This window comes from Pagrus major, chromosome 4, assembly GCF_040436345.1.
Source record: "Pagrus major chromosome 4, Pma_NU_1.0".
Lineage (NCBI taxonomy): Eukaryota > Metazoa > Chordata > Actinopteri > Spariformes > Sparidae > Pagrus > Pagrus major.
Window position 1 is genome coordinate 24,260,000 of NC_133218.1, and position 23,661 is coordinate 24,283,660.

Consider the following 23,661-nt stretch of genomic DNA (forward strand, 5'->3'; position numbering starts at 1 on the left):
TGTCTTTCCTGTCTGCAAGATCTAATATTACTCTTGGCAGGTGAAGATCAAGAAAAATAGGTATTTAGCAACAAGTAATTGTTGTTTAGTAGACAACCGCTTTATAAAATAAGCAGTGTAAAGAGGTTATTGTTTAACCAGCAAAATGTCGACTGTAGGAAAGCGGATCCAGTGAAAGTAAAAACATAAAAACTTCTCAGATCATTCCAGATGCAACTCGTATATCTCCATACAAAATCTGACCAGTCAACAGACAGATGTGGTGCCTAGAAGTCCCCATGAATCACTACATCTACTGTAGCTTATATAAAAAAAATGTCTTACTACTTTTTTCTTTAGCTCACGTTCTGCGTCTGTTTTATTTTTCAGTATCAGTTTCTCTTGTGACTATTTTCTGTGCACACAGCATACAGGTTCGATCTGTATTCCATTACTTTTTTTTTTTTCAATCTTCCACATCTTTCACTGTTTTTCTTTAATGCAAATACTCATTCACCTACTTTTTATTTTGGCCTTTTTTTCTGTCGTCTGCCCTGAGAGAGCATCGCCAACTTAATATTCCGTTTGAAATAGCACAACTCCAAACAAAGGGCATTTTTTTTCTCCCCCTCAGCACATCTGCTTGCGAGGGAGACAGGCCTTAACACCTGGAAGTAATAAAAGACCAACACTGAGAGAGAAAATAAGGTAGGATTATTGTTCTGTGTGAGGAAGAGATTATGTTCAGAGAAAAGACAGTGAGGCATGCGGCTACACTTTCACCTCAAACAACGGGACTAGAAAGCAGCCACTGATTAAAACTGAAATGAGGGGAAAAGAACATCTGAAAATGAAGCGCACTTTCATGCCGAGACAACAAGCAGAAAGCTTTATCTTAAATGGAAATAAAATAGACTGGAATGTTCCAAAGCTCCTGCAGTACTATTACTCAGTTACAATGTCATTATCTTCCAACGGCTAAAAATGATATACTAGCTGAGAGAAAACTGCATTTTCCCAATTTTGATGAGAATCATTTGTTGCATTGCCTTTATTTTGCAGTTGTGCACAGAAGATGTCGTGCATTTGTCAGCTTTCTATTCCTCAAACCTAATCAGCCTGTAATAAAAATGAGAAGCAGAGGATGTTATCTTACTTTCCATCAAAACTGTCCTAATTAACTTCCTTTCAGATAGACATTCACTATAAACACAGCACTAAAAATGTAACAATTCTCATTTTGCATTCTCAACCACAGTCAAATGAATTTCTAATTATTTGAGAGCCAAGGCATGAAAAGGACAAAACAACTACGAGGAATCCTTTAGACAGGTAATTATTCTGTGACATCCACACACCTATTCCTATTTGCTGGCCTACATCAAAGCAACGGGATGGGAGAAACACACAAAGACAACAGTAAATGTGCCTCTCCCCAGGTATATGACCTAACAATGCCCCTGCACGGAACATGTTGGCCCGTAACATCCAGCAACGATCCAAATAATCCACACAAAAACCAATTCAAACTGTGGACAGGGAGTAAGGGATCCAACACAGTCTCTCCCTTTCTCATCGCTCTCCCTCATGTTGACTGGAATGACATTAGATGCCAGTGCTTGTTTGTGCTCTAATGACAAGTAAGAGGGGACTGCTGTCTCCATGGCAACAGCCAAGGCTCAATACATCATACCTCGTTACAGTAGTCAAGCAGGGACGTTTGGTCAAAAATTAATATATCAAGGGAGGGGGGGAGAGGGAAGAGACTGCGTTGTGGGAAGACTGCCCAGCGTTTGTTATGTGAGTATGATAACTGTAGCATTTAAATGGTGGCCTTATTAATTTCAAGGCAACAATTTGAAATGGATGTTTGGTGACCTTGGCTTGATACGCTGAGAGTGTCATATCTATACCAGGAGGACGGTGAGAAGGATGAAGATGCAGGCCAAAGGATAGGTTATGTGTGTGTGTGTGTGTGCGTGTGTGTGTGTGTGTGTGTGTGTGTGTGTGTGTGTGTGTGTGTATGTGTGTGTGTGTGTGTGTGTGTGTTGGGGGTAGGGCACGGCTCCAGGCAATATGCTGCAGATTAATTGCATATGATTCATAATGATAGGATTTGTAGCACAACAGATGCTCAGTCAAACTGTGCCAATGTTTGTCTGACTCCTGTTACTGTGTAGGTTGTGTTATGTGAACTTAACAGTATGTGCTGGAAAGAAACAAAAGCGTAAATGTGTTTCTCATTATTATTATTATTATTATTAGTTTTAGTATTTGTCAGAATGAGGGTGGTAGAAAACATAGACCCAGCAGAGACATGTACCAGACGTGAGAATGTGCAAAGAGACACAAGGACACAGTTCAGGCCAGATGCATGACTCCAGCCTCCCCTAAAGCAAACTCATGCATTTTAATCCACAGACTTTTAATATATATTCGGTCCAGACAGGTCAGGTGCAGCGACGGCTCTGGAGGAATTAACTCAAATGAAAATATCAGCAACTTAACTGGCAAATAAGAACGCGGCTGAATTTTCATCTGAAAACAACCTATTCATAGGAGAAGGTGACAGATCCCATTTGACTGCATTCAACCTGACTTCCATCTGCCAAGAAATGTTTTTGTTGTCTTTCAACACACACTTTCCTCGCCTTTTTATTTTGCATTTGAAGTTTTCAATCACTTTGAGTGGGCCTTTGTGCTTCCCCTAAAATTATCTGGTAAACATAATGACTGTTTGATTTACACAATATGAAAAGCTACAATCCAAAAATGTGCAGCCACATTTCGGCTCACAAGATAAGCCATCCTGAGTGACAGCCCTTTTAATAGGCAGACGGAGTAAATCAAATAGGAATCTGCCTTCCTTCCTGAAATATTCTCATATTCTTGTGTGTGGATTGACTACCTTTGCATGCTTGTTCATATGGCAGGCGCTTTGATTGCCCCTTATTCATGTGGGAATAATTAGTCATTCACTCACTTGACAAAAAGGCCTCGGTTGGACCCTGTTAGATTTAATTATGCGATAATCTCAGGAAGACAATAGTCGGTGATGATAAGAGCGTCATTCCTATTTGTATGTAATCAATGTTTAATATTTATTATTCAACAAGCTCTTATGGAGAAGCCTTTAATGAGGGCTTATCTTCACTTGAGTCCCTCTTCAACATTTTCAGCTCTCTCTACAATTGACACTCACTGACCTCCTGTAGAAGACAGAAGTGGAGCACTACTGTTTCTCCCACAGGATCTGCTTGAATCTTTTGAAATGTCTTCCTGGAGGGTTCTTGTAAAGGGTTAAATTGTTGATGTTAAATGGAATGTTGGATTTTGCCCGCTGCCTGCTAATTAGATTGTAATTACAGCAGTGCTTTAGCAAGCCGGTCTGTTCCAATTAGAAACACTTTTGCGGCCAGTCTGCCCGACCTTTCCTTTAAAACTTCTCTAATTCAAATTAACGACAGATTTGAGGAAAAAAATGCTCCAAAAAAAAAAAGTTGCTCTGAATGGTCAAATTATCATGTTTATGAATACCACAGAGACACATCAGCACACATTATTCAAGCTAAATATTGATTTTCAGCCCACATTCTTATTTTAGGAATACAAGCTGCAGTGTAGTTTTTATGAGGGGAAAAAAAGGCTGTTTAAGTACAGGTGCACCAGTTGGTAGATGTCCAACTCCACCAATTTACTTACTTAAGTGATTAATATATATATATTTTTATGTATATGTTTTACAGTAAACATGTGTGTGCATGATATGGAGCGAGGAATTGGGCCATGGCCGAGTGCGTGTTCAGCAGCGGCAGTGTGCCCTCCCTCTCACTGAGAGGAGCTCTCAGACTGACTGAGGAGTGTCTCAGGCATCCACTGCACACCTGGTCTCCATTATCTCTCCATTTCACAGGCTTGCACCCCCTAACAGGGCAGCCTGGGAATGGGCCTGGCTCTTTCATCTTCCCATCATTATAGCAGCCAGCCCAGGGTCAGGGCCCAGTCTGACAGGCATTCCAGCAGCAACGCACTACAACTGATTTTGGTTAAGGTTTCAAAAATACAAAACCAAAAGTCAGTGAAATATTAATAAGAACAAGTCTCAAAGCAATTATTGTATTAAGAATTCTTCTCAGAGTTGACATTCTCCCCAAAGCTATGTGAAATATAACGCTGCACCTCAAAGCTGCGCCTCTCGCTTCCTCAACAGCATCACCTTCCCTCACCCATGCCTCAAACCCAAGACTCCTTTGTGTACTCTGTCTCGCTGGAATACACATAGGTGCACGGTTGTTTTACCGTTTCCTGACAAACACACAGGAAAGTCTACAAGATACGTCTTTTTTTTTTTTTTTTTTAACCCTCCAATATGAAAGTAGTGTTTACAAGTGTGTGGTGATATCATGCTGAGTGTTAGGTTTATTCTGTTGGTTTATCACTCTTAAATCTTGTCCGCAGAGGGACATTTGAAGACAGATCAAGGAGAAGCCAAATTCCTTCCCTTCAGCTTTTTTGAACTGTTAAAGGGATTTAACAGACCCCTTCAGACAATCTGTGAAACACATTTATGGAGGAAAGGATACACCACCTGATGGTTCAGGTCAGCCATTATCATTTTGCATATGAGAACAAAATGAGGTGTGATAATTGATCTCTCATGTACTTCAGCTCACGCTCTCACGATACTATCAGCTCAGCTTCGTTTAAAGGCGAAAACACTCTCAGGCAGAGCTCACCCGAAGCCTTTTTAATGCATCATCACTTTGAGGTTACAGAAATGACACCATGAGAAGCACTTTGAAGTGAAGTAAAATTATCCCTTATTTCTGCCCCCACAAATGATTTATTAAGGGGTAAAAAAAAGGGGGGAAAGAGGAGAGGAAAAGGGCAGACGAAGGATAGAGAAGGACAAACACATTCCCAGCACATATTCTCTTCATTACGAGTGAGAGGGGGGAGCCGATCATTCAATTACTGACTGCCGTCACAGGCTAATATTCCTGCCTGTCAGGGCCCATTCTGGCTCAGTTTTGGTCAGAGTCCTTCTGATGGACCTCATTTCCTGTTAAACAGAACCAGAAGGTGCTGTGAAAATGGCGACACCTGATCCTGTGCTCAGGAGACGGGAAATGCTTTGGCAAGGCCCGGAGCCTGCCAAGACACCCTCCACACCTTCTCCAGCATGAATCCCATGCGGGTGGGAAGACAGCGAGATGGAGTTTGGGCAGAGGGGTTTTCTAGGCCGCTCACTGAATCAGCACAGGTGGAGGTTAACTCTCATATGTATACTGAGGAGTATTTTCTTTCTCTTGAAGTGAGGTGAAGATGGGTCAACCCACTTTGAGGAAACTTTAGGCTATAATTCAAAAGAAACTGAGTTCTTCCTTTTAATTTTTTCATCCCATCCAATTTCTCTTTGATCCCCACTCACCCATCATTTTATCTGACAGATTAGATTGAATTAGTTTGACCTGTGCTCAAGGCTGGAGCGTAATTTGCCTTTGACATTGATAGGGAAAGAAGACAATGTGGCGAGGCAAAGAGGTCTATGTGGGGGTGGAAACAGTAGGTATGTGATGTGGAAAGAAGAACTCTTCTGCTTTCAGGCTCGGAGGTGAAATTCCTGTTCTTCACGGTCATCTATGTTGTTTCACCAGACTGTCTGTCAGGGGTTAACCCTTGACAGTGGCAGTGAAAGCTGCTCATGTGCAAAGCAACCCGGCTTAGCTAGGTCTTCCATTGGCTTAGTGGCAAATGTATCCAGTATGTCCACAGTATCTTAGGGTGACACACTCCAATTTGTTCAGAACAGTTTACACACTATTCTACATGCAACATTTTCCCAAAGCCTCAAACATGTTTAGTATTGGAGGCACCGCTTGGCTAACCTGACATGCCAGATGGTTTGGAAAGGAGATGCTTGAAACTGCTTGGCACGGCAAGCACTTTCGAAAAACTACTTGGCAAATGATTGGACAAGCCGTCCATCTATTACTGTCTATCAGGGGTTGATTTCAAGCAGTCAGTTCAACAGTAGCAGCGCAAGCAATCACCAGTGGGGCCAGTTGGTAAATCAAACCCTTTCCGAAGCCAGTCAAGAGAAGAATGAAAACATCTTTTCCATCAGGAAAAGCTTTCAGTGGTGTTTTAAATAAAATATGCTCTGCAGTTCTGATATAACTGATGTTTCAGCAGCATGTATGCTAACTCCTTGAGGAGCCGCCGTTCTTGTTTACAAAGGAGCAGTCGCATCTCTTGCTGGTCATCACACCTGAGACATGCCCATAGCTGCCATCTCTGGCTGCTAGTCCCTCAAAGGGTGCTGATTGGTTCAAACACTGTGTGTTCATGTCACTATCTGATGTGAGTAGCACCAGGCCCCAGCAGGTGCCGCTCAGCCTGCAGTGAAAAATTCCCCTGCAGCACAAAAAGCATTTTCCCCATAGACCGCCATTATAAAAGAGACGTCTGTAAAACTGTTGACAGGACACCAAGAACTGCAAACAAGGTCAATTACGACTCTTTGAATGTTTGATCCATGGAGGTTTTGTATTTGTGAAACCTCCTTCAAGCTGAGAAACGCGATTCAAAAGTCCATGACATCATCACAATGTAAAGTCTGTGGGCTGAGTGGGAACTTGCGAGGGAAACTTTACTGCCATATTCAGTGGGTCGCATAATTAGGAACTAAACGCGGGAGCCAGAAAGTTTTTTTGGTGTATGCGCTAGACTAGCAATTCATTGGTTTGAATAGGCGCCATCTTTGCATCTGGTACGTAGTTCTTAAGTAAATCTATGGTGACTACCCGATGTGATTAGCAGCCTGATCCGCCATCTTGGACTGCTAGCAACATCACTTGGACAAACTACATGCAGTCAAACCACAAATATGTTGAGTTAGTTTATGATTATGATTACATGATTATTTCAGACAGCGTGCTTGCCTGTTGTAGCATAGCATTATTTCTATGGTAATATTACTGTTATTGTGTGCTGTCCAATAACTGCACTTTAATACTTTGCAATATCGCTCTCATTATTTCCATGTCAATAAAGCCCCTTTGAATTGAATTAATAAAAAATATGCTCTGCTATGACAGGCAACCACTGTCTGAAATAATCACTGGCAAATGTAATCATAATCATAAGAATGTGGACGCGCTCAAGCACTCAGATCGGGCAGCTACTCACATCAGGTAGTGACAGTTCGACCACAAGTGCATAGCGTGTAGCCTGGCAAGATGGATTTGCGTGATCACATGATCTTGCGAACCCCTCACAAGGCAACCACTTGGCTTAAAGTCTACATACTTTTGCGATTTCTCATCAGACTGTATGGTGCTGGTAGACAATGTAAGATAGTTTTATTTCATAACATTTTGGGTGTTTGTAGTCACGGTAGAGCCGGGTACGCTGGCCGGGGTGACTCCCCTCTCTTCACTAAGATGGAAGCAGGATGCTCCGACCGTAGTGGTGTGGAATTGGATGCTGGGATGTGCGGTGGCGTGGTTTCCCCTGCAGCCTCTGCTCCTCTTTTTCTGCCTTTGTGGTGTCAAGTGGTAATACCAACCCTGAGCCAAGCAACCATTAGAGAGCTATGGTTTTTATTTAAGAGAAGGACCAAGATGACACAGCACAACCACGGCTCTTGTAGTCATTTTGACGAGATTATCCAGCATTTGTACCATTTATTCCCTGCAATGGTTGAAAGCTGATACTAAAGAACTTTGGAAACCCCAACAAGCCACTATTCCAACAAAGCAAGAACCTAGACCTCAGCATGGTATTACCACCCAGCTCGGGTCAGAGTGTACCAACAGAGTCTGTGATATTCTATCCAACAGAGCTGTGCTTGTCTTCTGTGCTACCAAAGAGAACATTCTGTGGTATGTCAGGGGCTATTTGGGATATGTAAAAGGTTGACTGGTCTAAAGAGACAAATGACTCTAGGAAGCTGTCAGCTCCACCTCTGACTGAAATGACTGAGTTAGTGAGGTGCATTGAGAATGATAATTAAATATGGGGCCAAAGATTGGCAAGGTGGGCCCTGTACCTTTAGGCTAGGGCAGAATGGGTTTGGGAGCTCTCATCGCCCAGGGCCTATGTTAGACACAGGCACTAACCCAATTTCACACTGTGTGACTGGGCCTGGCCTGTTTCAATACAGCATCTGAGTGTGGGTGCCATCTGGTCCAGGCCTGTGAAGGAAATGGCCTTGCTTTTCACACTGATCGGATTAGGGTGTTTTTAATTCATTCGGGATGTGCCCTTGCGTGTTAATTGGCTCAACATGGCCAATGAATCTCGCCTGTTGCTTGACACAGGATGGCCTCTTTCTTAAACTCTCTTTAGAGGTTTGATGCTTCTCTGATTTTAGTCGTTTTCATGTTTTTCTGATAAAGCAGCATCATTTTAACAAAGTTTATAAGAATGTGTTTAAGGTCTAAAAAATTTGAAGCTGACAGACCACATTGAAATAGCATCAGTTCACATCTTTAGGAAACATGTAACAAAAAGTGGATGTAAATGCCAGTATATCTAAATAAAACCTGTCTGGTCAAAAAGTTTATATTTTAAACAACATAGTCAATATTTTTGTGCTTGTGTTGCATATTTTTGTGGTTGTGTTTATTTTATGATTGGAGCTTTTGATAAACTTTGCTTGCTACTCTCAAAAAACGCATCCATTTCAGTTGCATTTTTCCAAGTGTCATTTTCAGTGCCTTTGATTATGTTAGTTGCACACAGTCATCTCTAATTAAGAAGAAGTTAGTTGTTGCATAATATGTGTTAATTAGACCCGTACTTTTAATAATCCTGACTGGTGAACTAAATATAAAACATGGGCGGATAGAAAGTCAGAGGGTGATGCATCTGACAAGGTGACTCTACGCATTAATTAAAAATGTGTTTAGCCTTTATAATTTTAACAACACAGAAGATTTAAAGGTACAATTATTAACATCTTAGTGATTCTTGACACAAACTGGCCACAACCTATCACTGGGGGCTCACAAGTGTTGCTGATCAACGCCAGCACCTCTGTTACTGAAGCTCACTGTCTGCTCAAAATTCAATTTTGCTTAACAGGCAGAGCTGGACCGGCTCTGTTTTCATTGGGAATCGTCCAAACTCCCAGGACCCCTGAACTACCCCACTGCTTACTTTGCACTTTGTATCGTTTTTCCAGAGTGAGCATTGGTGCAGCATTTGAAAGGTGGAGGCAGATTCAGACTTGTTAAACAGACTTGGCACTGAAATTGTCAGACAGGTAAACAACCTATGATGTAGAAAATGTGGTTGTTTATGTCAAATGTCTTGCCAGGACACGTCTCATTTACTAATATTATACAAACATCCAGTGGTACTCTAAACTGCCATGTCCTGAAAGCTGTTTGCTTGTTTATACGCAACTGAAACAAACTTTAAATTTAAAACATGCCAGGGCTCCAGGGTTCGACTGTTTTGGTCGCACATGGGCCAAAAAATCTGTCAAGTATTACTTAGCATTTTCATTGGTTGCGCCGGTGCACCTGATATTCAGCAGGTCAGATAAAAAAAAATCTATAAAAATATTTTCTTTAACCAAACACCAACTGGGTGTGTAGGCAGGTGTCTGTCAAATATCAGCCTATTAACAGTTTTTGTGTCGATTATTTTTGTACACTTTTATCTCAAATAATGCTTTTATATTATTTAAGGTTGATTATTCATTTGAATTTCTTAAGCATTTAAGCACACTATTACTTTATTTTTTAAACAATTGAGATTATTGCAATTCTTTGTTGCCTGCCCTGTGATTTAAATGAAAAAAAACATTTGTCTGCACTTGTATTCCTGTTGCCAATCATTTACATAATGTGCTAAGAAAATAAAATGTATTCTTGGGTGCACCTAAAAGAAAAAGTTAAGATGCCCTCATGCAGCCAGTGTGAAAAGTTAGCCTGGAGCCCTGCATGCTAACATTTTCCACTTGCAGCAAGTATAGTGTGCCTCCATGTTTGTCAGTTTGGTGAAGGTGTATATACACACAATTTAAAGTGATTTTTGTAAACAAATTATAGGAAACAAATTAATCAATTCTAAAACAAACAAACTTTGGATAATGACGAAGTGAGCATGCAGTTGCTTCAGTTGTAGTTTCCTAAATCTGCCACTAAGCATCAGAGCACATTTTTTCTCTCGCTTTTAATTTTTTTATTTTTAACTGATAGCGGCTTTAAATGTACAGCAGCAGATTGTTGATAGATATATACGCAGAAATGCTAATTGTTTCACTGAAAATCTAAAATTACGCTGTCATGTTTTCTTCACAATTTATTGTTGCATTTTATCTTGGTTCTGGTGGGTTTTTTTTTTTCATAAAAGGCACCATCAATGACCCTGATGTACACCAAATTATAAAGCAAAAATACATAAAAACAAGCCATTATGCGACTATGTAAACAACAGAAAATGTTTACTGGAGAAATTAAATATTAACAACTATGTCGTTCTTTTAAAAATTACAATTTTTTACAATGTGTGTGAACATATGTGTAAGATATACTGTATAATAAATGATATAAAAGAATACCAAATAAAGTTTTTTTTTCAGTAAACAGGAGAAAACGAGTTATTGTATTTCTTCAAATATCTGAGTTCTGCAGTCGTATGTTGACTGCAAGTGATCAAATCCCACAACACTCAAAGAGGAGTCCACACCAGTGCAGTTTATGCTCATACTTTTTTAATGTATCACAATGAGCAAGAAACATACTTGATGAAATATTTTCAAAGGAGTATATTCAATTACCATCTACAATCAACTTAACTAGGACAACAAGGTTTTGTGACAAAAGTTTCTTTAAAAGTCTGAAGTTCCATGTGGTTGTATGTATGTTAGTTTCCATGTAATTTGGTACAGTTTGGAAATCTTCATCATATAATTACAGTAACAAAAAAGCTAACAAGACTACAGTATAGAAAAGACATCAAGAACAACATTTTTGGTTTAACTTGCTCTTTTTTGTACATTGCAAGGCTGTTTTTTTCTACCCTCGGATGGGCTGCCTGGAGCCACAGAGCCATGCTTATGAGGCTCGAAGGAGGAGTAATTCAAGGAAACAAAAAGAAAAACTAAAAGCATAAAAAAACATTGTGGCACCAGAAGTCACAAAAGGAACAGAGAGCTCCAAGTAACAGTTCATCTTTGAAGTTGGAGCAAATGGTTGTTTGGTTGTTAGTTTGGTTGTTAATTTTGGTTAATACGCTTTTTTAGTGTAACTGCCTCTTTAAAAATGACAGCTTCGAGAACCCGTCCCCTCTCTCTGTTGTTCATTTCTCTCTTTAGATTGTGTAATCAACAGAGAGAGGGGTGAGCCGCCATTTGACTGGAGAGCTTCGCTTGTCAACCAGAGACAAGCACGAGGAAATGAAACGGGTAGCAACATGAACTGGGAGAAATGAAGCAAGCATCTCTGTCCATCCTGTCCTGAAATTTGGAAAATGTCCATCAAAGAGCAGAAGCAGAGGCAGAGCTGGAGAAAGAAAGAGACAGACAGAAAGGAGAAAGAGGCAGCTGGAGCCACTTAAGTTCAGTTTCATCTAAGGACTTTCCTCTCTGTGTCACACATGTCCATTGGTTCCAGAGTCCATTCCCATTACAGAGTTGTCAGTAATCAAATAAGGAGGTGGTTTTAAAGCTGTTTCGAGCCTGCCTTTGGCTCCCATGCCCAGTTTTGGTGTGCCCGCAGCCTCTCATGTCCTCCTAACGAGATCTCCAAAGCTTCCCAGAGTCCATTTTTTTCTTTTCATTCCTTCTTCATCTCAAAACAAAAAAAGTTGATGTCTTGTTTTAAATATATCTATATCTGTATACAGGTACACGTTCGTTTTCACAGTGGGCAAAAGATGACCTCTACAGCAAAACCTTGTCTTTATCGCTCTCTTTGTAAATGTCCATTAAAATCAAGTATCCCAATGTAAGTCAGTGGATCTAATTATCCACAATAGCGTTTTGTGCCACAATAAAATATACACTTATCTGGGGCACAACTTGTAATTTTTCTTCTTTTTTTTTGTTTCAACTGCATAAAGCTTTGGCCACATTCATATATTCAATCAAAGTAAAAACTGCTCAGTGCTTCGGTTTCATCACTCATTATTTTTAAATTTGATTTTCTAAATTTCAGTTATTCATAATCCAGCTTTGTGGTTCAGTTTGTTTTGGTGTGTAACATATAAAAAAATAATAAAATAAAAGGCAAACAAGAAAAAATTGAATTGATGCTGGCTCTTATGAAACACATACGCACACACAGGCATACAAACTCACACACAGTCCATGCTGGCTGAATCTGATGTGGAGACCTCAACTTTGTCTTCCACAAAAGAGCCCAAAAGATTACACTTTGGAAATAAGAGAACAGACAGTATCATCGAGACAATGAATATAAAGAACATCATCACACCATAAAGTGGCCAGGTCATATTTTGTCGTTTTTCGTTTCTTAATTTCAGCAATTCAAATTAAAGCTAGTGTTAATTTATGATAAAAAGAAATATACAGAAACTGAAATAAAATACAAATACAATTCATGTCTGACATTGTCTGAAATTAAAATAAAGCAAACATATTTGAGAAAAACTGTACAACTTAAGAATTTTCCAAAATAAGAAAGCACATAACAGTATTTCAGGGAACTGGACTTTAGAGAAAAAGCAAGCTTGCAGACCAAATCTCCTGACTTTCAACAGCATGCTGTAGTATTAACACCAAATCACATTGCTCTGCAAGACGAAGCACTTTAAACACACTTCTGAGATTGTGCCGTGTATTCATTGGGGCGAATATATTGGCTATACAATAGTGGCTAAAAAGTAGTTCTTCACAAATTTAAATAAGTCTTGGTTTTGGTTTAAAAAATAAAAATTTTCGTTCATTGGATCATCAGTGAGCGGGTGGGGGTACCTATGCACATCCATTTCCATTGCAATAAGATGTAGTGGGTGACTTCTTTGGGCATGAAAGCATCCAAGCTATCTGAAATCAAGGGACATCTTCAAAAAACCTCCTACTTTTTCCAGAAATAATGCTTTGGAATGAAGATGTCCCTTAAAAACCTGTAATCTACGCGTGGAAGTGGCACCCTGCAGACACATGGGACAAGTCACTGGTGGATTTCCCAAGAAGGGGGCAACAACACCTCAGCAAAACAGCCATTATTTCCCTCTGAGACTAGTTGTATGTTGACTGGCATAAATGTTACTAAACCTATGAGACGCATCAGTACCAGATGTATTATATACATTTTTTGGTAACCACTATTACTTGCTTAACAAGTGAGCAACAACCTTGACTGGATGGAGGGATTTTCAGCAATGTTCCGTGCCAGCACAAAATGACATATGGAGGTCACTTTGTTCAGCAACCAATGATGCAAAAAATTTACACAACAGTTTACAGTCACTTTCAAAATGAGAAAGAAAAAAAAATAGATTGTGACAATTAAAAGCAAAATAAATGAAATATGATCAGTCCTTGCTTAAGAAAAATCCATTGTGATATTTGGAATGCACTGTTCTTTACAAACGTTATAGATCATTGGCTTTAAACATTGGTCTGTTCAAAAAGAAAATCGGCAAAATGTCCTTTGGAACATATATTCACAGTCTTCAAAGTTCCGTTTTTGCAACAAGAAACAAAAAGGTGTTGCAGAGGCAAGAAATTGGTTTATTGTTTGTTTTAGTTAAAGCTTAGCCAAAAGCAAAATGAGCATGCATCTAGGTACTCTTTTTTTTTTCTTTCAAAATTCTACATTAGCAGCAAAACGTATGTCCTTGAAGACCAGACCTTATACATTTTCTTAAAAAAATGGACATTTGAATGTGACAAAAAAGTCAAACAAAGATTAATAACCTCTATCTTACAAACTGCAATGGCTCTGTAACGGTGCTACTCCACAATGCAAGGACAAGGGCCCTTTTTGGTTTTTGGTATTTACGTAAAAAAGCCACCTGTCTGCTTGCAAAGAAGCAAAAACGGCAACTCTGATGCGTACTCCTTTATCTTTTAAAACTTTGTTTTCTTTCCTCTAAAAACAGCAACAAATTCTCAAGTATAAAGAAGCCTCTTTTCTCATATTTATGCACCAATGGTGAAAGTGTTTAGTCTTTGGATTTTCTTTTTGTCTTAAAGCGTGAGAATTATTATTAGTATTCTTTTTTCATTTTCATTTATGACAACAAAAATGTCAAAATGAAGAAAAGACTGTAGCCACACTACATGAAGAACAAAAGACCTGCTTTGTAGTGTACATATCTACAAACACAGGAGAGCAGAGAAAAATAAGTGCGAAGAGAGGAACAAGTAGAGTGAGAAATAGGAGTCAGACAGTGATAAGTGCACAAAGGTAACACAAAAATTAAATAAAATAAAACTTTCAATATTTCACCCAGGATCTTTTCTGCTTCGGTTAGCGCAACACCAACCAAACCATACAATTTAAATAATTCTAAAAGAGGATCCTGCCTTGTCAGGAGGGGCATTTGGGTGAATGTTTCCCAAGAAGTTAAGAATAAGACAGAAATAAAGTTGAGATAAATTACCTGTCCATAATCTAGTCTATCGGAATGACCAAGACAACATCAAATGAAGCGTCTTAAAGTTGGACAATACAAAAGCTAAATGTACACAAAGTTTTTCAACCTACCATACTGTTTAAATTCATTTCCAATGCAACAATCTACTTAACACCAAAAATGTTCATATCTATCATAAATACAGAAGGTTGTTTTTTTTTTAATCAAAACTCTTTTTATCGCCCGTTATAATGTCTGCAATGCTCTCCTTGTCTGGGTTTAATTGGATTGTGATCCCCCTCCCCCCTTTAAAAGGATTTCTAATGTTAAAATCAGCAAATCAGTAACTCTTTTTGAATGCCCAGAAACAATGCCTTATTAAAATTTCATTCAACTGAAAACTTTCTGTTATTAAATCAAGTTCTAACAGAATAAAAAAGCTCATCTCCTGTTGGAAACAAAAGGTTGAAAACATGGAGTTCTGTAACAGAAAAACATCTGCGAGCTGTTGACCTGAGAATAAAATAGACATTACATTATTCTTTTACTTTTGCAAGCCATTGGTATCTGAATGCTTAAATAGCAAGAAAACTGATAGACTATTCTCCCATACAGTACATACTGGCTTTTTGTGACTGTGCTATTAAGTAGAAATTATTACAAAACAAAGGGACAGCTTGTTGACGCTTATTTCTTCAAAAGGGTTTCTGGGGCCATTTGTCAACTTTGAGGCAGTCCATTGCCATACAGTACAGTATTCCTCTACCATTACCCAAAACATAACTGCAGCGATCTTTTCTATTCTCATATATTAGTATGCATGTATTTCAGTTGAGAAAAACAAAAAATAAAAAAGAATAACAAAACGAAAACCAGCATGTTGATATGGGAAAACAATCCACTAACATTTAAATTTTTGGTTACAAGCTTTGGAATTGCAGTTAGTCTTTACACATCTTTTTCTGAAATTGGTTTGTATACTTTTAATGTATTTTTAACATTGCTGCTTTTTATGTTTTTTTCCATTTGTGATTTTTTTTGTCCTTTTTTTGTGTTTTTTAAATATTGTCCATCACTGAAAGCTCTTTTACAATCTGATGGAGTCTGTTCCTACACTAGCAAGATTACTACTACAACTACTACTGTCTTTGACAAAGCCAGGCTGCTGCGGCTCCTCCGCCGTCCTGCCAAGCCTGTCTGCTGACTTCTGACTGCTGTCAGAGTCAGACTCGTCGGTAAAGACGTCTGTTGGTATCGAGGTCTGAACTCCTGAGGTGCTCAATGAACTTGAGGTAACCGTTGAAGGTGAGGACATTGGAGGAAAAGAGGAGGAAGAAGATGAGGGACTGGCATTGGGCTTCCCAGCTAAAGCTCTGGAGAAAGGGGCCTGGGGCCATGGTTTGCCGGCAGCTGTGGTGTTGAGTGGGGTAGTCGACGAGGAGCACAGGGAAGAGGAGACGGCAGAGGATGGCATGGTGGCTGATGTTGTTGGCGGGGGAGGGGGGCTGCTGATGGGATGAGTGGCAGACTGCGAGGTAGATGCGGTGTTAGGATTGGGGAAGCAGGCTGAAGAGTGAGGTAATAAACTAGTAGCGTGCTCTTTGGCATTTCTGGCTGATCGCTTGATTGTTCTGTGTTTGTGCAATGCCGATTCCAGGTGTTGACTGAGTGCTTTCTCCCCATCCAACGTAGTGTCACAAGCCAGGCAGTCATAGAGACTTCCAGCCCCTGCACCTACGCCACCGGGGACACGCAGCAACATCTCTTGCAGGTTTGCCACAGACTGACCGAAAAAACAGTTAGATTTAAGGTGGGTAATAGCCGCTTCTTCCTTGGTGAAAACTGCTTGACACTTGCGGCATGCCAGTTTATACTGCACCTTGGGGACGATGTACTGGTCTAGATGGGGGTCCACAGCTTTGCCATCTGTCTCGCTCTGCTCAGAGGGTACTTTATTATGAGAGGAGGAGGAGGAGGAAGTTGGGGGTTCACTATGGGGGTTGACCTTTTGCTCCTCTGTTTTCACTGGATCTTTGGCAGATTCTTTGCGATCCCCCAAGGTTTGTGGGGGAACTGGAGTTTGGCTCGCCTTGGGTTGCTGGATCTGTTGAAGCTGCCGCTGCTGCTGCTGTAGTGCCTCCTGCAAGCTCTGCTGATATTGCTGGTAATGCTGCAGCAGGGACCCTGGAGACAGGCCCATCAGTGCTTGTGACAATGCTGGGTTGTAAGGGAAGAGACTTTCCATACCATACATTGGTTGCAGGTAACCCCCCTGGAGAGCCCCAGGGATCTGTGGGGTGTAATACGGGGAAAAGCCAGGCATGAAGTAGGGCAGGAACTGGTTTGTGAGGAGAGCTGTTGGGTCCGAAGCCAAAGCAGTCTGCAGGGCCTGAAGCTGGGCAGGGTCGACCACATACTCCATACCAGGTGTGGGCATAGAGGTGGCAGGTACAGCTGTGTCTGGCTTCTCCTTCTTGGCGCTGGCAGCAGAAGTTGAGGGGGCAGGGGTGCTTCCAGTTGACGACGGGGTTGAGGGCTTCTCTGTCTTTTCCTTGGGCTTCTCCTTCTCTCTTACCCTCTCAGTATCACATTCTTTGGGGGGTTCAGGCCGGGAGCCCGACTGGGCGGTTGAGGAGATGGAGTTGGATGTGGAGGTGGGGCTGGAGTGGGAAGCAGACGTGTTGGTCTGGGCTGGGCTGGATGCGGCAAGAGACGATGAGGAGGGAGGTTTGTTGGGCAATCCGGATGTGGGGAGGCTCGGTGAGGGAACACTGGCACCAGGCATGTTCAGGAGGTTTGAAGGTTTTGGAGGAGTTAAAGCTGGAAATTTTTCAAATAAAGACAAAAAATTAAGAATTAATAGGTGTATTTGTTTCATGGATTTACAATTATTTGTTATGATGTTTTTCCAACTATAACAAAATATACGTTGCTTTATTATACGAAACACAGACGGAAGAGGAAATTTACAAAAATCAGTATCATTAAGTGCCGGCAGTTCAGGTACTTAGTGGCACATGTCATCAAAGGCAAAAGGCTATTACATTATGTTACACATTCTCCAGCAGGTGTTGTTTTTCTAGTGTTGTATTGTTGCTTTTACTAGGTTTTACACTGAAGTACAATATGTGATTACTGAAGGTAGTTACAGCTCATTTTAAAAACCCATCAGCAACTCTGCCCCTCAATTTTTAGCTGTATATCAGTGACTGAAAGCCAAATGCTGACGTACCTGAATTAGATGAGTTAAAGCTGGAGAGAGAGGGGCTGCCAACCCCTGGCAAAAGGACAGGTGGGATGCCTTGCAGATTTGGATAGGCTGACTGGAGATTCAGAGCCTGCATTGCGGGGTTATCAAACATCCCCTGCTGCTGCATGGCCTGCTGCTGTGCCAGTCCTAAAACTTCATTGGCCTTCTTAATGCGGTCCATCTCTTGCTGGGCCATAAGTTGGCGGACAGTGGCGGGGTCAAAGTATTCTTTTTCCTTATCGATCTGGCTGCCAATGGTATCCTTCACTTTAGAGATGTGTTGCTGGGAGAAGATGTGATCACGAATAGAGAGGCGAGCACTGTACTTGACACCGCACAAAGTGCATTCAGTCTTCGGCCCCTCGTAGGATGTCTGATTTATTCCGAAGTGCTTGGCCATGTTGAGCTTTGCCTTTTTCTCCTTGGCACGGGCATTTTGAAACCACACCTGAACCACTCTCTTTGGAAGTCCAATATCATTGCCAAGTACCTCACATTCCAGCATGGTGGGCGTCCTGTAGTCGTTAAAACAGGATTTCAACACTTTCAGCTGGAGGTTAGTCATCTGGGTTCGGAAGCGCTTTTGGCCAGGTCGATCTCCGCTATCAATGCTCCTGGTGCCTGAGGCTCCAGGACTTGGTGAGCAGGGGTCAGCGAGGCTGGACGTCTCACTGTGGTCAATAATATGTTCATTTTCATAGTCCTTAGCATAATAGCTTGTTGCAGGGCTTACCAGCCCTGAGGACATCTGGTCATCATTTTCAAGGTTAGGGGCTGAGCCCATAGACTTAGACAGGTAGTCACCACTATTTTGGCTGTGCTTTGCATCAGCACTGTCATTATCAGCATTGGCCTCATCACCTGTGGTTGTGTCCGTGATGGCAGTGTTCACAGAAGAACAGTCGTCATTATCCAGTTTGCTCTGATCAAAGCTGAGGTTCACAGAGGACATGCTTGCCATGGCACTCTCAAAATCTTCCATTCCCTCAACTTTAATAGATGAAGGGCTCAGTAGAGCCCTGGGAGACAAATCCATGCCTTTGTTTAATGGTGACATGGAGGAGCTTTGTCCATCACTGTTTGATGGGGCCAGTTGGGAGTAACTTGCTGCCTCTAGAGCATCCATTTTTATTTGCATGCCCTCCTGTTCAGGTAACATACCAGCAAGAGCTAAATTATATCCAGCACGTTTGGCTTCATGCCAGTGACGAGAGCGAATGTGAGCCTCTAGGGCGGTTTTTGCTTTAAAAAGAGCTCGACAAAAAGGGCACCTACGATGAGCCTGAGCTGGCCCAACTGCTCTAAATTGGCCTTTTCTCTCTCTGGCTCTGGTATTTTGGAACCAGACTTGCACTACTCTCTTTTTTAATCCCACCTCATGAGCAATGTGGTCGAGCATTTTACGTGTAGGATTTGAATCTAATAAATACTTCTGATAAAGGATCTCTAGCTGCTCAGGAGTGATGGTGGTTCTGAGCCGCTTGTCTCTTTGTGGCTCTTCTCCGCTATTTGTGCTGTCGTTCTCTCCTGGGCTTGTCCCAGCTTTCTCCTCTAACTTCCTCTTCAGGGAGTTCATGGTGGAGGTGGGGGTGGACGGAGAGGTGGCAGAGCTGCTGGGGATCTGTGGCATTGCCCCCGAGAGCAGCTGACTTGCCAGGAGAGGATTGCTGGGATCAAACAGCATGAAAGACATGTCAATTGGACGGTCGAGGAATTGAGGGTGGATGAATTGATTTTGCACAGAAAGGAAGTGTAATTGCTGGTGTTCCTGCCAGTGCTCAAAGGAGGGGAAGCCAATCTTGCACTGCTCACACTGGTAGGGGATCATCTGTTGTGCCAGTTGTTGTGTGGCAGAGGTCAGGTGTGCATTGAGGCTCATGTGAGAGCTTTGCGATGAGGCCTGGCTTGTCTGAGAGGCTGAGGGACCACACTGCTGTTGCTGCTGAGAGAAAGAAGGAGATGAATGTTTGATGGGCTTGGAAATAGTTTGAATCTTCTCTTCTCTTTGAGGTCTATGGTGTTGTGCCTCAGACTGGGGTTGGTGCACAATTTCCTGCTTAATAGAGGTTTGGTTTTCTCGTGGATCAGCAGAGATTTCAGGTAACTGCTTGGGCTTCTCATCATAGAGGTTTGAGCTGCTTGCTGGTGATGCCTCCTCTTTCTCAGCGGATGGTAGGTGTGAGAATGCTGAAGTGGAGGGTGGAAGCGGGCAGAGACTTGAAGAGGAGGGCATTGGGGTGTGACAGGAAGACCCAGAGGGAGTATAACATTCATTGAGATCCTGTGAATCCTCATTTTGGCTGTCATACTGTCCATCCTCATCTTCATCTTTGTAACACAGCTTCTTTTGGTGTTTTATTAGATCGAATATCCGCTGGAAAACCAGACTGCATTTCTTGCACTGGTAGTTCAGATTTGAGGTGCGAATATAGCGGTCATTTGACAATTCTCGCCTTTCACCATCTTTTGCTCCTTCGCCCTGGTTTTCATAATTCTTCCTTGCCTTCTGGCGAGCGTTTTGGAACCACACCACAATAACACGTGTGGGGAGGCTCAGGAGGTTGGAGAGCTGCTCAAATTCATCATCTTTAGGGTAAGCATTGGCATCGAAGAAGTCCTGCAGCACTCTCAGCTGGTAGTCAGTAAACCTCGTTCTGGATGATCTCTTACTTCCATATAAATCTTGTTTCTGAGGCTCAGGGGAAGGAGGTCTAGAGTCAACTTTTGTCTCTTCTAGAGTTGTTGTTGGTGGATTATTGAAATTGTATGGTGAGTCTTTGTTGCGCTGCCGCTCTTTGAAAAGGGTGTTTCTGAACCAGTGCTTTATAACTTTTTGTGGCAGCCCCGACTTGTCTGCCATCTCTTTAATCTGCTCCTCATTTGGTGAATTGTTGATATCAAAGTACTGTCGCAGGACCCTCAGCTGGTCGTCAGTGATGCGTGTCCGTGGCCTCTTGTTCTGCTGCTGCTGTAACATGGCTGGTGTAAGCTGCTGTTGATAGAGCTGGGCCAGGTCTGAGGCCAGGCTTGGCTCAACAGATGATAACTGGGGAGGCATTTGACTGGGCAAGGACTGGAGAGACATGGGCTGCATCATGAGTGGTGAGAAGAGGGGCAAATCCATTGGCATGGGAATTTGTGCCATTTGGACTTGCGGCTGTGAGGTTGGTACAGTTGGAGGTGTAAGTGAGGCAGCAGAGACAGGGATATTTGGAGTGGGAGCTCTTTGGGGTGGAGGAGGAGGTGGAGGTGGAGGAGGAGGAGGTGGTGGGGGAGCAGGAGCAGCCTCTGGTGTAGGGGGTCTCAGTGGATAGAGTTTATCATAATGCTCTCTGTATTCCTTGGCAAATCTCTCAAGGGATCGAAATGGAAAGAAAGCCTGGTGGATATGCTCCTGGTGACTCTTTAGAATCAGTATGTTTGAAAACAGCTTGCCACAGGCTTCACATTCCAGTTTCTCTAATCCCTCAATGGGGTCCACCACTCTTGTTATCCCACCTGGACCACTTGATCCTGTAGGTCCAGCTGTCTTTTTCTGAGCTTTCTGTTTATTTTCATTGTACTGAATTACTAACTCAAACCCAAAGTTTTCCAGCAGGGCTTTCGTTGCGTTTCCTCGAGCATCTGAAGCAATCCTTGGCGGAGGCAAGCCAGTATCGTGGTTCATGTTTATTGAGATATGCTGAATGTCCTTCTTTTCTTTTGACTTGCTGTCTGCAGAATCTTTGTTAACATAGTCCTCATTCTTTTCAGCGGTATCCTTCTCTCTTTGTATTTCTCTGTCTTTCTCATTTTGAGAGCATGAATGTCTCTGCTTTTTTTCAACATGCTGGAGGAGGGATGCACTCTGCTGCAGCAATGCCATCTGCCCCTGTGCCTGTGCGTGAGACTGCTGCTGTTGTTGTTGCTGCTGCTGTTGCTGCTGCTGCTGTTGCTGCTGCTGCTGTTGTTGGTGTTGCTGCTGAAGGTGATGGTGCATCAATTGCTGCTGCAAGCAACTCTGCTGGGCCTGCTGGGCTGAGTTTTTAAGATCTTCCAGCAGTGAGGAGGTGGAGGATCCTGCTAGGCCAAGTGAGTTACTGAGGCTGATCTCTGGGTTCAGCTGAAACTCTGCGCCAGGGATGTAGAAAGGGAAGAGCAACTGCTGCTGTTGTAGGGGGAGAAGTGCATCAGTTGTCATTGGGAAGTGCTGCAGAAGTGCTGGGTTGAATAGCTGTGATTGTAAAATAGCAGCCTGCTGCTGGAGCTCTTGCTGAAGCTGGACTTGAGCTTGGGCTTGAGCCTGTGCCAATTGCTGTTGTTGCTGAAGCTGCTGTTGTTGTTGTTGCCCCCTCGCTGACAGCATGTCATATTTAGACTTTTTTACTTCATGGTTCTCAGATGGTGAAGAATGGCAGCTTACTGAAGAGTTTCCTAGGCTCTCAATGCTGTGAGTCTGGCTCATATGGTTTCCTCCAAGAATACTCTGAGTTGATTGAGACCCAGAAGAGCTGTGGTTGGTAGAGCTTGTAGTTGAGTTGCTAGCTGGGCTTGGACTAGATGTGGAAGTGCTGTTGCTGGACCCCCCGCCACTTAAACCAGTAGCACTTGCAGAGCTGGTGATCCCTCCTGCTGCTTCAAGTTTGGCTGCCCTGGCTTTGGTCTGGTGTAGAACAGAGCGCATGTGGATCTCCAAAGTCGAACTCTGACTATAGGCCACGTTACAAGTGCTGCACTTGAATGGCTTGTTGTCAGGGCTACTGGTTGGCTCAGGCTGGCCAGTAGTGGACTCCTGAAGAGCCCTCTTCACCTTGTGCAGGTGGGAGACAGAGTTATAGTGAACCAGAAGAATGTTCTTCTGTGTGAAAGACTCTTTGCATACAGTACACTTGAAAGGACGAGATGGATCCAAGAACTTCTCCATAGTAAAGTTGGGGCCCTTTCTGAATGGCAAAGCACGTTTAGGTTCAGATCCAGAATCTTCCTGCAGTGAGCCAGAGTCACTTCCTGTTGGGCTTTGTTTTTCCTCTGGGTCACTTTCATCTCCCTCTTTGTCATCTTCTCCCAAACTTCCAGGCTCCTCACCAAGGGATGGGTCACCCATCACCATAATGTCACCGTTCATCAATAAGCCTCCATAAAGCTGCTGGATATCAGCTTCACTCAGCTCCAGGTGGCTCGTTTCTAAATGTTTCTTCAAGGCCTGTAGTGTTCTGAAGCTTCGCTGGCAGAGGCAGCACATGGTGGCTGCCCTGATCACATGGTACTGTGAATGGAGCTGCAGCTTCTCCACAGTCTTGAAGGCCAGGCTGCACTGGTTACAGCGGTACTTGTAGACATGGCGATCTGAAACAGGCAACTGGGGCCTTTTGTTGTGAACTTCATTGAAGTGCATCTGGAGGGAGTTGGAGGACTTGAACACTTGATTACAGCCTTTCTTCCAGCACAGGAATCCTGTGGCATCGTCCCTTTCTGACTGTTGATCTTCCAGAGGTGACTTACGGGCTTCAGTTATATCTGTAGGGAGCGATACCCCCTTCTCTGGATCAGTATCTGACGCATCTGTGAAAAAAATAAGCCAAAATAAGAGAGCAATTCATTAGGTGCCTACATGTACATTTGCAAAGGTTAATTTTTACACGGTATTGTCAATAAAGACATTAATTGTGTGTGTACGCCTGGGATTGTGAAAAAAAATGAAAAAGCAGTGACTAATTACAAGGCCCGTGAATACCAACTGTCACTCATATTGTCTTGTTGTGAATGAAGACATTAGCATGAGTAAGTCCTTTGTCTTTTATTATACTGTCTGTGAAAAATGTAATGAAACCATTACCAAAACAATTCTTTTGTAAAACACTAAATCACCTGAGTAATGACTCTTTACTTCC

At 42.3% G+C, this 23,661-nt stretch overlaps 1 protein-coding gene across 1 annotated transcript in view; it reads right to left on the bottom strand.

Moving 5' to 3' along the window:
• Positions 1–14,907: 14,907 nt before the first annotated feature.
• Positions 14,908–23,661, bottom strand: part of zfhx3b (zinc finger homeobox 3b) — a 137,343-nt gene continuing 128,589 nt past the window's right edge. The window contains exons 10-11 of the mRNA XM_073463780.1: positions 17,774–23,332; positions 14,908–17,361 (exon numbers count right to left, since the gene is read on the bottom strand). Coding sequence (XP_073319881.1) covers positions 15,629–17,361; positions 17,774–23,332 — 7,292 coding nt within the window. The 3' untranslated portion in view covers positions 14,908–15,628. The remainder of the gene's footprint in view (positions 17,362–17,773; positions 23,333–23,661) is intronic.